The sequence below is a fragment of the Odontomachus brunneus genome, unplaced genomic scaffold, assembly GCF_010583005.1.
Source record: "Odontomachus brunneus isolate Ranch 3 - 2012 unplaced genomic scaffold, Obru_v1 Obru_scaffold_026, whole genome shotgun sequence".
NCBI classification, from domain to species: Eukaryota; Metazoa; Arthropoda; class Insecta; order Hymenoptera; family Formicidae; genus Odontomachus; species Odontomachus brunneus.
The window spans coordinates 753,454-769,118 of record NW_022639476.1 but is presented as its reverse complement, the minus strand read 5'-3'; the positions used below and the strand labels follow the sequence as shown (position 1 = coordinate 769,118).

The window sequence follows — 15,665 nt, the reverse complement described above, 5'->3', positions numbered from 1 at the left end:
ATTCGTAAATCTTAAATTTTTTCGTTTCGTTGTTGTATTGTGTTATAGTATTAGATTGTGACAAAACAAATAAATTTTATTACAACTTATAAAATTATTTTTATATAATGTATAATATAGAAAAGTTTTCTCTTCTTTTCATGCAAAGACAGCTTATATACTCTTTGGTTGTATAGCTCGTGATTGTGCGATGAAGAAATGCTATCGCGACTCGCATTACAAGCGTATAAATGTCAGTATAGCGTGTTAATTTATTAATTTCTATCAAGCAAGATTTTGCATTATTTGTCTTTGCCCTTTTGTATTGTCTCTTGTAGACCTATATTTCAGACGTAATTAAATTACATCTAAAAGTCATACGCGAGTTCTCCTGATTTTACAAGTTCCAAATGCTGAGCAAACTCTCCGAATGAATATTTATTTTCTTTAACGCACTGCTGCTCCTTCATCTCGCTTATCCATTTCATCTGAAACGGGACAAATTGTGATTAACGAATAATATATATAAAGATCTAGATAAGAACTATCGCATAATATATATAAAGAAATGATTAAAAAAATTGCTGACAAACTTAAAGAAGGAAAAGTGTCGCGTTACATGTCATTTTATATACTTACGAGATTAGGAAATCTTTCTTTATCGAAACCTGTTGATTGTTTGTAAATCAACGGTAAAACTTTCGCTCTTTCAACCCACGGCCAAATCAGAATATCCAACATACCGGGTTTACTTCCTAAGCCGAAAATTTTATACAGATTGAAGATAAAAATATGAAGAATATGTGAAGATAAAATCTAAATTGTTACGAACCTCCGAAGAAAGGTGTTTGGCGGACATTAAGCTCTTGCTCATATGTATCTAAATAATCCATAATCTCTGCCACAATTTCCTCGAGTGGCCTCTTGTCTTCTTCCAATAGGCAATTTTTAAAAATAATTGCAATCTGTAAGATAAACAACCCAATTAGTTACAAAATAAATCATTTGTTTTTGAAAATTGTATAAAGAGCGTTATCAGCACTTTAGTGAAATGATCTTGTAGTTCTAGATCACGAGCTTTGGTTTCTTCGTTATAGAGAGCTGGCTCAGGATACTTCTCGTCCAAGAAGTTCGCTATTAAAAGAGAGTCCGTTAATGTTTCACCACTCGAGTCTATGTAACTCGGTACTGTGCCTTTCGGATTAATCTGAAATCAAAATATTTTATACAGACGACAGGAGAAACTACTTGAACTTTCAACAGTCAGTAACGATTGTATCCGTACTTCTAAATACCACTCTGGTTTATTTTTTAAATTGATATTGACAATCTCATAAGCAACATCCTTCAGAGAAAGTATAAGCTTTATTCTATGAACGAAAGGACAATGTTTCATGCTATATAGACGCGCCAGACCTTCCACTTCCTCCGGCTTTTCAGAGCCTGAAAAAATTTTCTTTATGAAAAAGAGATACGTTTTACACAAATATTCGCCAACATTCCACTGCCGTATCACACAATATGCAAAATTATTAAGAACAACTAAAGTTCTAAATTTTTATTGAAATAGTAATCTACCGAACTCGCTTTGCGCGGAAAGTACGCAGTGCTGCATAAGTGAGTAAAAAAATATATTAAATCGATAATTAAATTAATTAAATTTTAACATTTGCGAACACAGAGATTACAAATGAGGTATGACGAAATGCATCTATTAAAGAGCAATCTGGCAAGCAACCTGATCATTTACAAAATTTTATTAACATATTCTTAATTAACATATAACAAACATTTGCGACAAAAAGTATTATTACATATAATTTTGCAAGCGTTTTCCACTGTCTTTCCCCGAGCGCAAATTCTTTATTTTAAACATTTGCTATAAAAATCATATTTTTTGCGTACTAAAATATTATACGAATGGTAAATTCAGCGTTGTAATATATAATAAAGTTTCCAACAAAACTTATAATCAAATATATTCATTCTAATTTTATCACTTACCAGCTGCTAGGTGCGTAGAACTCATTTCGATATTTTGTTCACAAGTGGAGGAATGTAAAACTTGAGATTCGACTTTTAACAGGAACTAGATGAACTGCAACTGCGTTGCAGGACGAAGACGGGTCTCTCTTTGGATTACCCGACCTAGAATGGTCTGTAGAACCAGTTTCATCGACCGAAGTCTCGTGCACATGCGTAAGCAAATCACTGATCACGTGAGCACATACACCATATATATCACCATAATATATCTGTATTTACAAGGAAACTCTTCAAAACAGTAATAATTCCGCTCCGCTTTTGACGCGCTTTAAATACGCTGTAATCTGTATTAAAATAAGAGACAGATGTATTTTGTTGTTTTATAAGTACTCAATCGTACTTTTAAGAGATGGAATATGAAACGAATCGGCTCTTTGTATTTCTGAGCAAATGCTTTCAAAATGATTGAAATATCTGTACATCTAAAATAATAGAGACTACCGATATGATACGGTTTTTTGCGATATCTTTTATTGACACGATTTCTGATAAGTTTAGATAACCCCATTAGATAAAAATATTTAATTATTTTTTAAATATATTAACATTCTCACCAAAATTTCACCAAAAGAATCATCAAAGTATATATATATATGTGTGTGGCAGTTGTACACTATTAACTGCTAAGGTTAAGAACTAATAAGGTTCTTATTTGTCTTTTTGTCCTACATTTTAATAGGAATTGATATTCGTCGAGTCTCGAATACGTTTAACGAGGAATGATGTCGATTATTATATAATAGTGTATCATCGAATGTCACACACCGTATCAGCAATGCTAGCTACAGCAGTACCAGTTATAAGATAATTACATTTTGCAAATTAAATATAGTCATTTATTATATTTGGCTCGTAAAAATCAGTAGTTATATAACAAAAGATGTTATTATATAGAATGTATATTTATAAAATCTATACAACTATTAGTCGTCATTATGCAAAAGGAAATAAGTCAGAATATGATTAAAATACGATACACTATGTACAGTCTTACATACATTTTGTCTTTACACATATACATACATACATACATACATATATATATATATATATATATATATATATATATATATATATATATATATTTGCCTCAATTTAGAGACTATGTTAAAATTGAAGTTCTTGCTTCCTCACCGCGATCATCTTGGATTGTGATCTTTTTAATCACATGATTTCATTACGTTTATTTTACGGATATTACGGATATTTACGGATATTTGATCATTGCAATAAAGAGGAAGTTTCCGAAATATCTTACAAACCCGTTTAGTCGATCGAAAGTGTCCTTTTATGGACGTGTCTTTTTATTTCAAGGTACTTCGCAAGAATCTTAAACGTATATCTTCTCACTTCGGATATTATCAATGTAGGATAGTTGCGGCAAGAAAACAAAAACCTCTTGAGAGAAACGTATCAAAAATTAACTAATAATGTTTGTTCTCTGCGAAGTGGGTGCATTGACATCTGTATAATTAAATTATACGTCACGTTTTGCACTTAAGTAGTTTCTATAGCGCCGGAAGTAATTGTATCTCAGGATGTATGAATTTCTTCTAGATTTAGATGAGTGATGAAACGCAGCCTTCGTTGTAATGGAAACTTCAATCTTCGTATGATACATTCCACTTCGTTTTTCATCATATCACCGACAAACATGTACTTTATGTGATACCTATCGTAATTGTTAAGGAAGACATTAGTATGTGTACGCGCATACGAAAAGTGTTTCGTGGCAGAACGATTTATCATAAAGGATACAATAAATCACAAACTGGATCCATGTAACGTAAATGTGCTTGAGCACGATCGACTTGTTCCAACATCTCGTACAGGCAGACTGCAAGTTCAACCACACACTGTGGCCGCTCTGCATTGAACCTTGCTAAAGTAGGACCAATTAAGTGACAAGCATATATCAATTGTTCTTCACTAGTTACAACTGGCTGAAGTTTCTCCTTGATGAATCTAGAATCGAGAAATAAACATTTATTATTCATTTTTAAGATAAAGAATTTGTATAAATAATATAAATGTACACAATTATAATTGATATAAACGACATTATATTACGACAGTTTAGTGTTATATATTCTTCTAAATACTGCACTATTGTTTAAATACCACTTTTACAATTTATATGATGTGGAATTGCTTACTGAGGCATTGTTGTGATCTGTCCTACACCTGCATGATGCCAAACTGAATGCGCCAACGCAAGCATATAACTGTATTTGTTTTCTAGTAGACAATTGTGCGTAGTATTAAAATTAAACATTTGAAATGGTGTCAAATTATTGTACTGCCAATTGGCTAGACCAGGACTGCTAATAGTTTCCACCAAACGGTCGTGTAATGCCGACCAATAACATTCTGGCAGTGCTGCCAGCAGTAAACCAACACAATTTATCCATAAATGTATCTCGTCCGATGGCACAACAGTGTATCTAAACAAATGAGATACATAATAAGTAAAATTAGACAGAAGTTATGCAACATCTCGCAAATTTTCTCTTGATACGAAATTTCTCAATTACTATTATAAATATAAATAAAGTTTGAAAGAGGAATCATACCCTTTAGCGACAACGTCCAGTAAAGAATTAGCTACCAAATTCGGTGCAACTGGAACGGCCATCAGTTCCACGCAGGTGACATATAATGCATGTGCCGCTGGATTTGGAAACTCATTGAATCGCCAGTCGGTAGCAGGAAAGTGAGCTGCACCTGACATTGCTTTAACATATATGTATTCAATTAAAATATATCTTCTCTATAACGAAGGCTATTCCGTATTTTATTCGTTTCAAGCGAGAAAATTTAATTTAGATAAACTATAAATGATAAAAATATGAGAATCATCATGTGATATCTCTCTCAATGTTTTAGTTGCCTTACTTTCCACAATCCTGCGCACAAGACGAATGTAATAGTCCAATTCTGGTATCCAAGTGACCACATCGTCCGCAGATCGAGTCATGTACATTTGATAAGCCTCAGAAAGAGCCCACCCTGGTGCTCTGATCTCTCGTAACGAGCCCAAAACGGCGGAAACCAATCGACGCTTTAATGGCGGTCGGTCTCGTAATTTCCTCTCGTAATAATGCAATGTGTTGTAAAGGTAAGTGACGGGACGATCTAAAATTTATAAGACATTAATTGCTTTCAATAATCATTTTCATTCCCGACTTTCATTTGCATTTATTGATGAGCTTATTCTTGCATTGCTCAGAAGCGTAAAGAACACTGAGAATTTTTATGCTAAATCCTTTCGAATATATACGTACCGTGAAATTTATATAAGCAACCCAAATGCTCTAATAGCGTCTCTAGACTTTTGATGACAGGCGGAATTTCCAAGTACCGGTGTACCACTATGTCGAAAACTGGTAAAAAGCGCAGACAGACGTTGCCGAAGTATACAGGCAAACTTTGATACTGACTGGGTCCGCCACTGGTCTGCTCCATGATACCTTCCGGCGCGAACTTTTCCGGAAACTTTCTGTGGAAAGCGAGATGCTTCTCGTGCCAGTTCGATTGCTTCCAGTGCTCCGGCGAATTTTCCTTGACGAATTCTTGCACGCGATTTCTGAATTCCGCGGATTTTAGTAGTAACAGTTGTATAATGAAGAAGCACACTTGAGCTTCGCTACCCTCCTGTGTTCTCAATGCGAGACATAACACCAATCTGTCGATAGTCACTATATTGTACTTCCAGATCATATCGTTAATGGTGTCGACACACTTGTTAACATGCTGACCACCCACACTATTGGCAAATTCGAACACCAAGTAGTCACAGAATTTTCTGAGATGCGCTGACAGCGCTCTGGCACCGATTCTCTCCAGGATCTTGTACGCAATCGGGCTTATACGATCAGTCTCGAGTATCATTTTCCACAGCAGACATAAGAACAACGGAGGCGTGCCGGGCACGGAGAAATGAGCGATAATATCATTCTCATTGCTCATCGATGCCCAATTTCTATATTCTTCTTCGACGGCTTTCTTGATCTGTTGCTTGTTCTCCTTCGCCACACTGTTCTGCTGAAAAAACTCGCTCAATACAGGTGGAAAACATTGAAGAGTATGATAAGCCCAAGAATGTGGTGTATTCTGCATAATGGTGTTCAACAGATCCTTGCACCAAGTGCCACTGAGAGTGTCGGCGCCTGTGCCTGTCACGTGCATAGATCGAGCTAGTGTCAATACTAATGCTCGATTCAACTCCTCGGATTCTGCGGAAACTAAAGTTTTTGGTTCCGATAAGAATCTGGATAGTTGCGGCTGTACCTCCGCTGAACCCAATCCAGTGATAAGTCGTAGAGCGGTGCTTTCGACACACAAATGCAGCTGCGTCTGATTCGTCTGTGGTACCGCTGCCAGACTGTGAAGATGCGAGAGCAGCTGTACTCTGTAATGCGGTTGGATATGATGCATCCTATAGCTGAACATCTCCAATAGTGTATACAGCGTTCCCCAGGCATGCGACTTGAATACAGTCGGCAATAATTGGCTAATGAATCCCTTTATACCGAGACTCTCGATTTCTGTATACACTAGCAGCCGGCTGTAGGTCTCGACTAACGCCGGGGCCAACGCCATGTTACTCTTGGATTGCGCTAACTTGATCACATGCGTGACGATACTGTGAATTAGACTCATTTTTGAATGTACAGTTAATGAATCCAGGATAGACATCGACAATGGTGTGGTCGGACCATTCGCTAACGCCGCATTATTTTGCAAAGTCTGCAAAGGTTGCTGTTGTTGACCCTTTTGTGTACCTAGAATAGTATCCACCAAAGCAGCCATAGGTCTACTGAAGTATTCTTGATTCGTCGAGTAGGCGTTGCATAACAGTGCTATACGATAATCTGAACCCATGCATAGAGAAGTATTTGGCATTACTAAATGTTGCAAAAACTCGTGATGGACTTTCAGTGTGTGTGGTATGGGTCGATGAATGTTGGAGTGTTCCGATTGAGCTTTCTTCAGTAAATGAATCCATATGCACGTGATAGCCATCTGATGAGTGCACAGCGCCTGACTGTAGTCTGGGACAGGTAAAGGTTCCTTCTCCGGGTAAAGGAGATCGTACAACTTCAACACCGGTAAGAAATTCGACAATGGATTCCTTTGAATACTACCAGAGATGAACTGTAGGAGAACCCACATCAAATGATCTCTTCCCTTCCTCAGTTCTCTACCGGCCAACTTATCGTGTATTGCCATGACGATGCTTGGGAAGCAGGCAAATTGAAAGAGAACAAAGTAGATGAGTTGCGAGGACAAGTGCAACCACACCCAATGATTGGCCACTGTACCGTCTGTTCCCTCAGCCGGCAAAGTCTCATTTTCGGATCGTTCCATCGCAAGTATAACGAGTTCCACAAGCTGTTCCTCCAAAACGATACATCGTTGCTTATGCTGTTACACAAAGAAAAATATGTATAAATTATTTTGAGAATCGCGCAGTGAATATACTATATAGCATTGTATACAATGTTATAATTTTATCTGTTTTATTTAAAATATTTCAAAGTTATGTTTGCAATGTCAAAAACTTTACTAAATAAACATCAATGACTAATAAGAATATAGTTCCATACCTGCTTTTGTAAACCAAGCATCGAACAAACCATATCTCTACTATATGGTTGTTCAAGAACATATCTAAGCAGTTCAGTTTGAGGTTTAAGTAAGTCCGGATCATAAGGCAAGTTTCCTTTCAAGGAGAACTTCAGCGTGGTAGGATCCAATAACCATGGGTTGATTAAATGATCGGCATATCCTGTGTGTTCAACCACAGGCAACATCTTAGAGTGACCAACTATAGATACCATTTGAGCTGTATTTCGAAAACCTTCAACAAAACTGGAGAGAAGTTTCGCCAATTTCTGAAACAGAAATGTACTTTAAGGTCTGAGCATTCAATGCAAAAATAGATTATGTAACATAGGAATGCAATTCATTATTTACCCAATGAGGCCAGTTCTTGTTGTCAGGATAGGCTTTCTGTATCTCATTGACAATAAAATAACTTGGCAGTAGACACGAATTTCTATCAAAAATATGCTCAAGGATATTCTCCAAAGCTTTCAGTTGTGGTTGTACCGATGCATCTAATCGAGCTGGTATAGTTTGCGCCTTTTCTTTACATGCCTAACAAGAGATGTAATATAAAAAAATAAGTACTTTATTATCAATAGATTCCTTTAGACAATTATACAGAAATTCTATCAGAATATTTTAAACAACCTTCCTTCCTTCCTTCCTTCAATATATGGCTACAGGCCTCTATAAGAGTAATGCCCCTACGCCAGTTTCCGATTAATGATATAATTCGAGAGCAAAGTCTTGGAAATTTCCAAGACACGATCCAAAAAAATCACAAGGTCCGAACATGTTCGAACACGTCTTGTCGTGACGGCGGTTAGGCCGGAACTTCTATTTTAAACAACTATTATGTTAATTTATAAGGACTTACTTTCATTATTTCCCTAACACCTTTATAATCAACACCACCAATGATACGTCGGAGTACAGTAAAACATTCAACCCAAAAATCTTCCAGTTGGTACTGCAATTTGTCACAACTTAAAATACACTCACATACTAATCTGAAAAAAATTTATGAATAATTTAGTGACATGAAAAATACTAAATATAAATGTTTATGTATCAGAAAATATACCTGGCAGGTAGAACATTTGTCTGCACTAAATTTTCTAGCAATGACAACAACAATTGCAATCGTTTATGATTAGTCATAACTGCTGCCATTGACAAGAATTGACGAACAGCTGCTTCTTGCTGTTCCTTTGTCAATCCACTCATAGCTGCTTTTAGCTCATTTTGCCATATTGTTATTTTTTCATTTTTATTGTTAGCATGATGAACTAAGACACAGCTAAATGCTTCCTCTATTGCTTCTACTTTCTGAAATACAAAATATATATTATCTGGTTGTATAAATATAATATACATAATTTTCCAAGTCTTGGCTTAAATAAACATATCAAAAACATATTGAGAAAACTGTTGGAACTAATGTTCCATCAAAGCAAAAAAATTATAAATCTAAAAAAAGTACTTAATATTCCTAATATATATAATAATATAAATAATAATAGTCTTCATACACACGGTACTTACTAAAATATCACTTATAATATTTGCAATTTGAGTTTCACTACTCATTTTGCTAATCATAGAATACTTTTAGGGCTACAAATCTTTGATTTGAGAAATGTTTACCATAAATAACTTGAATAACCTAACTTGAATCTTTAATTTAGTCTTGTCTCTTATTATTTTACTTGGACTCAGACTTATCTCTATTCCTTCTCTATCCTTTCATCCAATGAACCGAGGTACGAATTCCAAAAAAATTATGTCCAAACGTCTTCGAATACGTCTCAATGTAACGGCGGTTAGACCGGAACTCAATCTTTAGTTTATATTTGTTCCACATAATATAATTAGTTCAACTTTCACAAGCTTTGTTTTGTATCACCTTTTTACTGTATAATATTATTGTTTACTACGTGTTGTAATTCTCTCTCTTGTTTTTCTTCTAAGACACTTCCAATTACTTGTTTAATACAGAGCCATTTCATTGGTTGTATTTTATCTCGAGAAGATAGTTAGATAAGGTGACCAGATTTCCCAGCCCTGAATTCGGGACACTTCATAAATATGTGAAGCGGGGGGAGGGGGATAAAAATATCCGAAAATTATTTAACAATCATTGAAAATGATGACAAATCGGTGTCTCGAATAGCACTCGAAAAAATTCGGCACAAAGGATGAAAAACCGGGACGTCTGGTCACTTTAGCTGAATGTGTCGAAAAGAGAGGAAAATACTCCGTAACAATGTATCATGGATACATATCGTAAATATGTCCTGACGACCACACGTTGTTTTCGGCACTCTAATACTTATTTCCGCAGGAGACTCACAGAACACAAGCGAAAGACGTATGGAACACGGAGCGTTGTATTCATGACAGTTGCTCGGCATGAAAAGATCGCAGACGCGCGCGCTGTCAATCACGTACACCAAAAGTTCATTAGCGCGCCGAAAGTGTCAAAAGTGCATGAATGTAAACGCGCCAGTGAAGCTAACAAGGTCGCGCGTCTACAACGACGCAATCAGCGGACGCCTTAACCACTTGCTCGAGTTACTAACCACTCTAGACCAATCGCGTTCGTTTCGCGAAATACGTAACATTAGGTGCTTTCCAGTTGCTTAACACATCGGCTGCGTTCTTTTATTCGCAACAGATGCAGCTGATATTATGTTATCCTTCAATTTTACCGAATGTTAAACAAGGATAGAATGACATCGGCTGCATCTGTTGCGAATAAAAGAATATAGTCTATGGCTGCGTTCGGGGAGACGCTATGAGCGTCCTTTGTCCTTGTTCAACTTTCAGGAACAAACAAGGACAGAGCACACTCATAGCGGTAAATAACGTCTCTCCGAACGCAGTTTATATGTTACGGATGTTTTTGTGCGGAGGTTCTTTCTATCATTGTACGAAAGTATAACGGGCACGAACCAGGCGCATTTTGTCATTACTACCGCGAAAATGCGTCTAACGAACGTAGTAAAGGCGCACTTTGTTAGATGGTGTCTCGAAAATGTGCTTAGCTCTGGTCATTAAAATCAGGCTGGTGGCCGTTCTCAGGCTTTTTTCTGGTTTAGGTTCGCTTGAAATTCTAGTTACTTCTATAGAATCGTAACATACTTCTCACATATTCAGCGCGTACCCATATCACGACCAAGCTTTCTCAACTGTCAAATTTTATTAATTCGACAAAACATTTTATTAATTGCACGAAACATGTGAATTTTCCTGGTTGCGTAACAAGAATATACGAAGAGTGAGTTGGTGGCACAAAGTAAGTTAGTTGAGATTCAAATCCACACACTCTTTTTCTCACCTATATATTCTTACATTCTAATAATACATAATATAATTTGACATCACATATGATATAATGTATATAATATAATATAACATAATATAATATAAAAAATATAATATATATGATATAATATGATATAATCTCTAAAATAATTTTAAAATCTTTTTTTTTTATAAGAATACAAGTTGAAAAGAATCTCAGATCAAACTTATTGACTCATTCCCTAACAGCATAGATATCCAAAAGATGTCCAGAGTACGTCCTGAGAACGTCCTGGGGACGTTTCTTTGTTCTCAGGACATTTCTGAGACGTTGCCAGGAGATCTTGTGCTGTACGGGATTTCTAATAAAATACTTCTTGAAATCATATTTGGAATATAAATTGTAAACGGGATGTTATATACGCTATAAGTATGCCTCAAATTGTGCATTCTTTACATGAACGCAATGCGTATCCATAATATTACTGAATTCAAACCAACTTTCATCAGTCCGACGAAACATGTGAATTTTCATGGATGGATATCAGAAGCACAGGAGAAGCTAGCTGGTGCACATAGCCGAGATTTGAACCCACTTTTGATAGACCGACGAAACTAATGATCTTTCTGTGGCGGACCGCTAGATGGCGCGAGCGAGGTCGTTGCTAGCTTTGACTGAAAATCTGACGGGCCCGCCATTATTTCGGAGAGTAACCGCGCAGTATTCATTACGAACTGTTGTGATAAAAAATCGAGGTTGTGGAGTAATTCAACGAGTTAAAGGTAATTTTTACTTTGAAGCAACTCAACTTGACGTTTTGTTAGTCACTCTTGTTTGATTTTCACATTGTGCAATACAATGAATAGAAAAATGTGCAATACACAGATAGAAAAATGTGTTTATTCTGAGCTCATATTGTATTCATGTATCTTCAGACATGAGGACAAGAATAGACACCGATGCGGGCTCATGCGCCTCAGAATGTAGACATGTTATGATGTCACAAAAATACCTTATTTAATAATAATAATAAACATCATGTCAAGAATTTGCAACATAATTTGTACATTATTTGTGTGCATCTAGTGCTCATGTCATGAGATCACGTAATGACCCTTAAAAAAGTATCAAATTAGAATCATAGTATGAAGTCATATTGTGATGAAACATGATCATCACGCATTTCTGGGAACAATCTCATATTGCGATGCAACAAGTTGTGCGAAGCAACCAAAACATCTTTCTATTTTCAGATAGTGCACTTAACGGCTTGTTAAACACACTTTTTGTATAACAATTATAGCGTCGCTTCTCTTGATCGCGGAAAGTATACAACATTCAATTAGCTAGTTCTAACTTGGTAAAAGTAACAATAATGATGAAATAATATGAAAAGCATTTTACAGAGCTCGAAATATTGAATTTCTAAATTAATTAAAACTTCTTTCTCGCAGTAACCATTTAATCTAATGACAAACAAAACAATACGAAAATCTAGTAAAATATGTCGAAGTAAGAAGACATATCTACATAAAGTGATACTTCCCATAAAACATAAGCTTTAAAAACCTTAAAGTTTTCGTAATATTCCATAAATCTGCTCGATTGGTCGCGAGTGTCATTTTATGGACATCTTTTTATTTCAACATATTCTGCAAGAATCTCGAGTGTGTATTTTCTCGTTTTTAACGTCATCAATTAAAACGATCGTGACAAGAAACTAGGGGTCTTAATGAATGGCAAAAAAATAATATTTTGATTGATAAGTCGTCCTGTTTCCAGATGTTTTGTGATAATGTGACTACTGAAGCCTACGTCCTCTCCGTTGAGCTCTCGACTCTTCATCGTACTCCTTACATCCTGTAAGAGATATTTAAAATCTTCAATATTTATTCCAATTTATAATTGAAATCTCCTTCTTTACCTTTATCTTTACATCGAAAACTTATTTGTATCAAAAGTATGAAAGATGTATCCTAAAAAGGAGACTTTAAACTTCCTACTGATTACTTAGCAAACGTTGTATATGATTTTGCGTTTACGCGACGTAACTTTTGACCAACTTTCTCGGAAACCTTATCATTCGACAAATCTCAATTCATATTCGTGTAGTAAATGTAAGGAATAAGTAAACTTTGCAAGACTGTACTGCGTTAGCGGCGCGTCATATCGCATCGGCTCTTCTCCAGGGTTTGCGGACGCGCGCGCCGGAGGGTGGCTGGGGAGGTTCACGACAGGGGAGTCCCCGAAGGGGAGAGACCCGGTGCCGCGTGTTGGCGTCGAGGTGTCAGTATGCGATCGCGCATTCCATGCGGGAACACCTGTTTGCTCCGAACGATTGCATCGGCTCGTGTGCAACGCGGTCGCGCTCGGTTCGCGGAGTAAAGACAGAGGAAAGGTAGAGAGACGAGAGAGCGTGAAAGGGAGGGAAAAAGAGAGAGAGAGAGAGAGAGAGAGAAACAGATAGACAAAGAGGGGGTTAATATCATAAACCCCAGGCAGAAAGTACTTAAGCCATCGCCAAGTAAATATTCTCGAATAGAGACGAAGCATTCGTTTCGGAAAGGATTGCATTATTGGAAAATGCGAGATATGTATTTTACGTTATAATAGACATGTAGTACGTTAACGCATTGCGCATTTGAAACGCTCGTTTCAGTCGTTGGCGTGAAGGCAGCGACAGAACTGGATGCGACTGTAATAGTAACGCGTTCTCGCGATTTCACACAGGAAGAGTGTTTTTCGAAGTGGAAAGAGAAACATTTTAGAAACGCGTCCTTTCTGAAACGACTGGTTGAAACGCGTTTTTCACCTTACCTTTGTTGCCAACTATGCAAATCGTAAAAAACTACCCTCTCGATGCGTATTTAGATTGATTTTCGATTTGATACTTCTCAAGTAGGAGAAATTCAATTGGTTTCATTAGAGAGGAGATCGTGATAACGTTAAAATGCGAACGGGACTGATCGGGCCCTCTTCCGCGTAGACTTCGTTTATTCGCGAACGTACGTACGTGCGTCTGTGCGTGTCCCGTTACCGAGAGCAGTAAGCGAATGAATACCGTTCCTGAGAAGCTAAGTTCCCTGATCCAAGTGCTTTTTCCCTGGGACCAGAGACACGGAGTGCTTGGAAGAGGAGGAAAGGTAGAGGGTGAAGGGGACGAAGAGAAAGGGAAAGAGAAACGGCGGGTGGACGGAGTCCGCGAAACTTCAACCACGTGCTTCTCGATTGTACACGCGTAAGAGCAATTTTGTCTACTAAGGGTGCGCGAGAGACGAGTGCCCCGCGTGTCCTTACATATATATATATATATATATATATATATATATATATATATATATATTTATATTTATATTTATATATATTATATATATTTCACACGAATCTCGCACTCTCTCGTTGGTGCCTCCTGACTACCATTTGAATGTTCCCTTTGCACGATGCACTATCGCTCCATCGGTGATTGTTGCACGGAACAAGTCCATTTGATTTTGAGTTATTTACCTTGGTGTACGTTCGTCGGATCGGATGGTGTGAGTAATGAGAGTAACGTGTCGGGCGAACGCGGCTCGAATCCCTTCATGGAATTCAACGGGTTACACCGACAGGTCAGGACGGGTCAACGTGACCTGACTCTCCGAGTTAATTGGATAAGTAATTTCGGACGTAACGAACGTAACGATACGGGCACTGTCCTTTGTCCCTTGAAGCCGTTTCAGTCTGTAAGACCGTTGGCATATTCCATTACTGTTGATCCCGTTATTGTTGACCTGATAAACTTTATCGGAAATTTTCGCATTTGACATATCATTCTTAATTTATATTCATGCAGCAGCGTAAGTGACAGGTGAAGTTGCTCGAAAATGTGCCTGGCGACTGGATACTTCAAGCTGTAAAATATTTCAAGCTGCAAAGCTGCAAGATATTTCTCAGACCTCGTTAATGATGTTTACGTAACTTGACGCGCGTTTCATATGTGTATCGCAAACAGCAAAATAGCTTATGCACATGTAATGTAACTACACTATAAAAAAAAAAGATTACAGTATAAACAACTCGAATGGAGTCAAACGAACTCAAAATTTGAACGTTGTATGTGGCAAACCGGTTGCCCTAAATTTTTCGGCAAAATTTTACTGTTCTCCGAATTCATGTTCATGTCAATACCCGGAAACGAGTGTGTACGGTTGGAAGATAGCTGTAACCTAATTACACTACATTTAAAGACTATTCTGACTATTCTGACTAATGTATATCGAGTATTCCTAACCGTGCGTAGTTTTGTCGACACGTACGAGTTACATTCTCGATCAGTTGACGGGATGAGACGAAAACACGTCTTTGCGTCGAAGTAATAAGCTCCATACACTGTGTTACGTACGATTGAACATCCCTTTGTACAAATAATGCCTCTTCGCTCGTTTGTAATTTGATTAAAACTCGCCGCGCAAATATCATTGTCGAGAAACAATAATGTCGCAGCAGTGGTAAACGAAAATTTCAGTCGATTAGAGTGAATTTATTCCCGTGACGATGAAATATACCAATATTTGTTGCTCTTCAATTTCAAATAAATATATTTACTCGACGATTTTGAATGGAAAAATGCCTACAATCTACATATAAGTGAAAGATCCTTTAAATTTGAGCGACTCAACTTTCTCTCTTTCTCTCTCTCTCTCTCTCTCTCTCTCTCTCTCTCTCTCTCTCTCTCTCTCTCTCT

The 15,665-nt window shown here is 37.1% G+C and overlaps 3 protein-coding genes across 4 annotated transcripts in view; 1 reads left to right on the top strand and 2 right to left on the bottom strand.

Moving 5' to 3' along the window:
• Positions 1–11: 11 nt before the first annotated feature.
• On the bottom strand, positions 12–2,165 carry LOC116842650 (pyrimidodiazepine synthase-like). The gene is made up of 6 exons (XM_032812156.1): positions 1,984–2,165; positions 1,265–1,422; positions 1,022–1,186; positions 812–944; positions 619–734; positions 12–467 (listed from the first exon to the last, which is right to left on the bottom strand). The coding sequence occupies exons 1-6, from the start codon at positions 2,006–2,008 to the stop codon at positions 348–350; spliced, it is 717 nt and encodes a 238-aa protein (XP_032668047.1). The 5' UTR covers positions 2,009–2,165; the 3' UTR covers positions 12–347.
• A 682-nt stretch (positions 2,166–2,847) lies between these two features.
• On the bottom strand, positions 2,848–10,068 carry LOC116842648 (mediator of RNA polymerase II transcription subunit 23). The gene is made up of 11 exons (XM_032812154.1): positions 9,181–10,068; positions 8,720–8,964; positions 8,513–8,645; positions 8,005–8,187; positions 7,635–7,922; positions 5,310–7,452; positions 4,921–5,160; positions 4,599–4,758; positions 4,182–4,469; positions 3,784–3,990; positions 2,848–3,697 (listed from the first exon to the last, which is right to left on the bottom strand). The coding sequence occupies exons 1-11, from the start codon at positions 9,235–9,237 to the stop codon at positions 3,559–3,561; spliced, it is 4,083 nt and encodes a 1,360-aa protein (XP_032668045.1). The 5' UTR covers positions 9,238–10,068; the 3' UTR covers positions 2,848–3,558.
• Positions 10,069–10,774: 706 nt separating this feature from the next.
• The window catches only part of LOC116842587 (receptor-type guanylate cyclase daf-11), a 44,413-nt gene continuing 39,522 nt past the window's right edge, over positions 10,775–15,665 (top strand). Inside the window, exons 1-5 of one of the 2 annotated variants that reach the window (XM_032811996.1) lie at positions 10,775–10,933; positions 11,452–11,724; positions 12,725–12,804; positions 13,132–13,466; positions 14,056–14,180. Coding sequence is in view for 1 of the 2 variants with exons in the window: in XM_032811997.1 (XP_032667888.1) it covers positions 13,996–14,180 (185 nt within the window). In the remaining variant the exon portion in view is untranslated. Of the gene's footprint in view, positions 10,934–11,451; positions 11,725–12,724; positions 12,805–13,131; positions 14,181–15,665 lie in introns of both variants that reach the window. The other variant, XM_032811997.1, reaches the window with a different exon arrangement.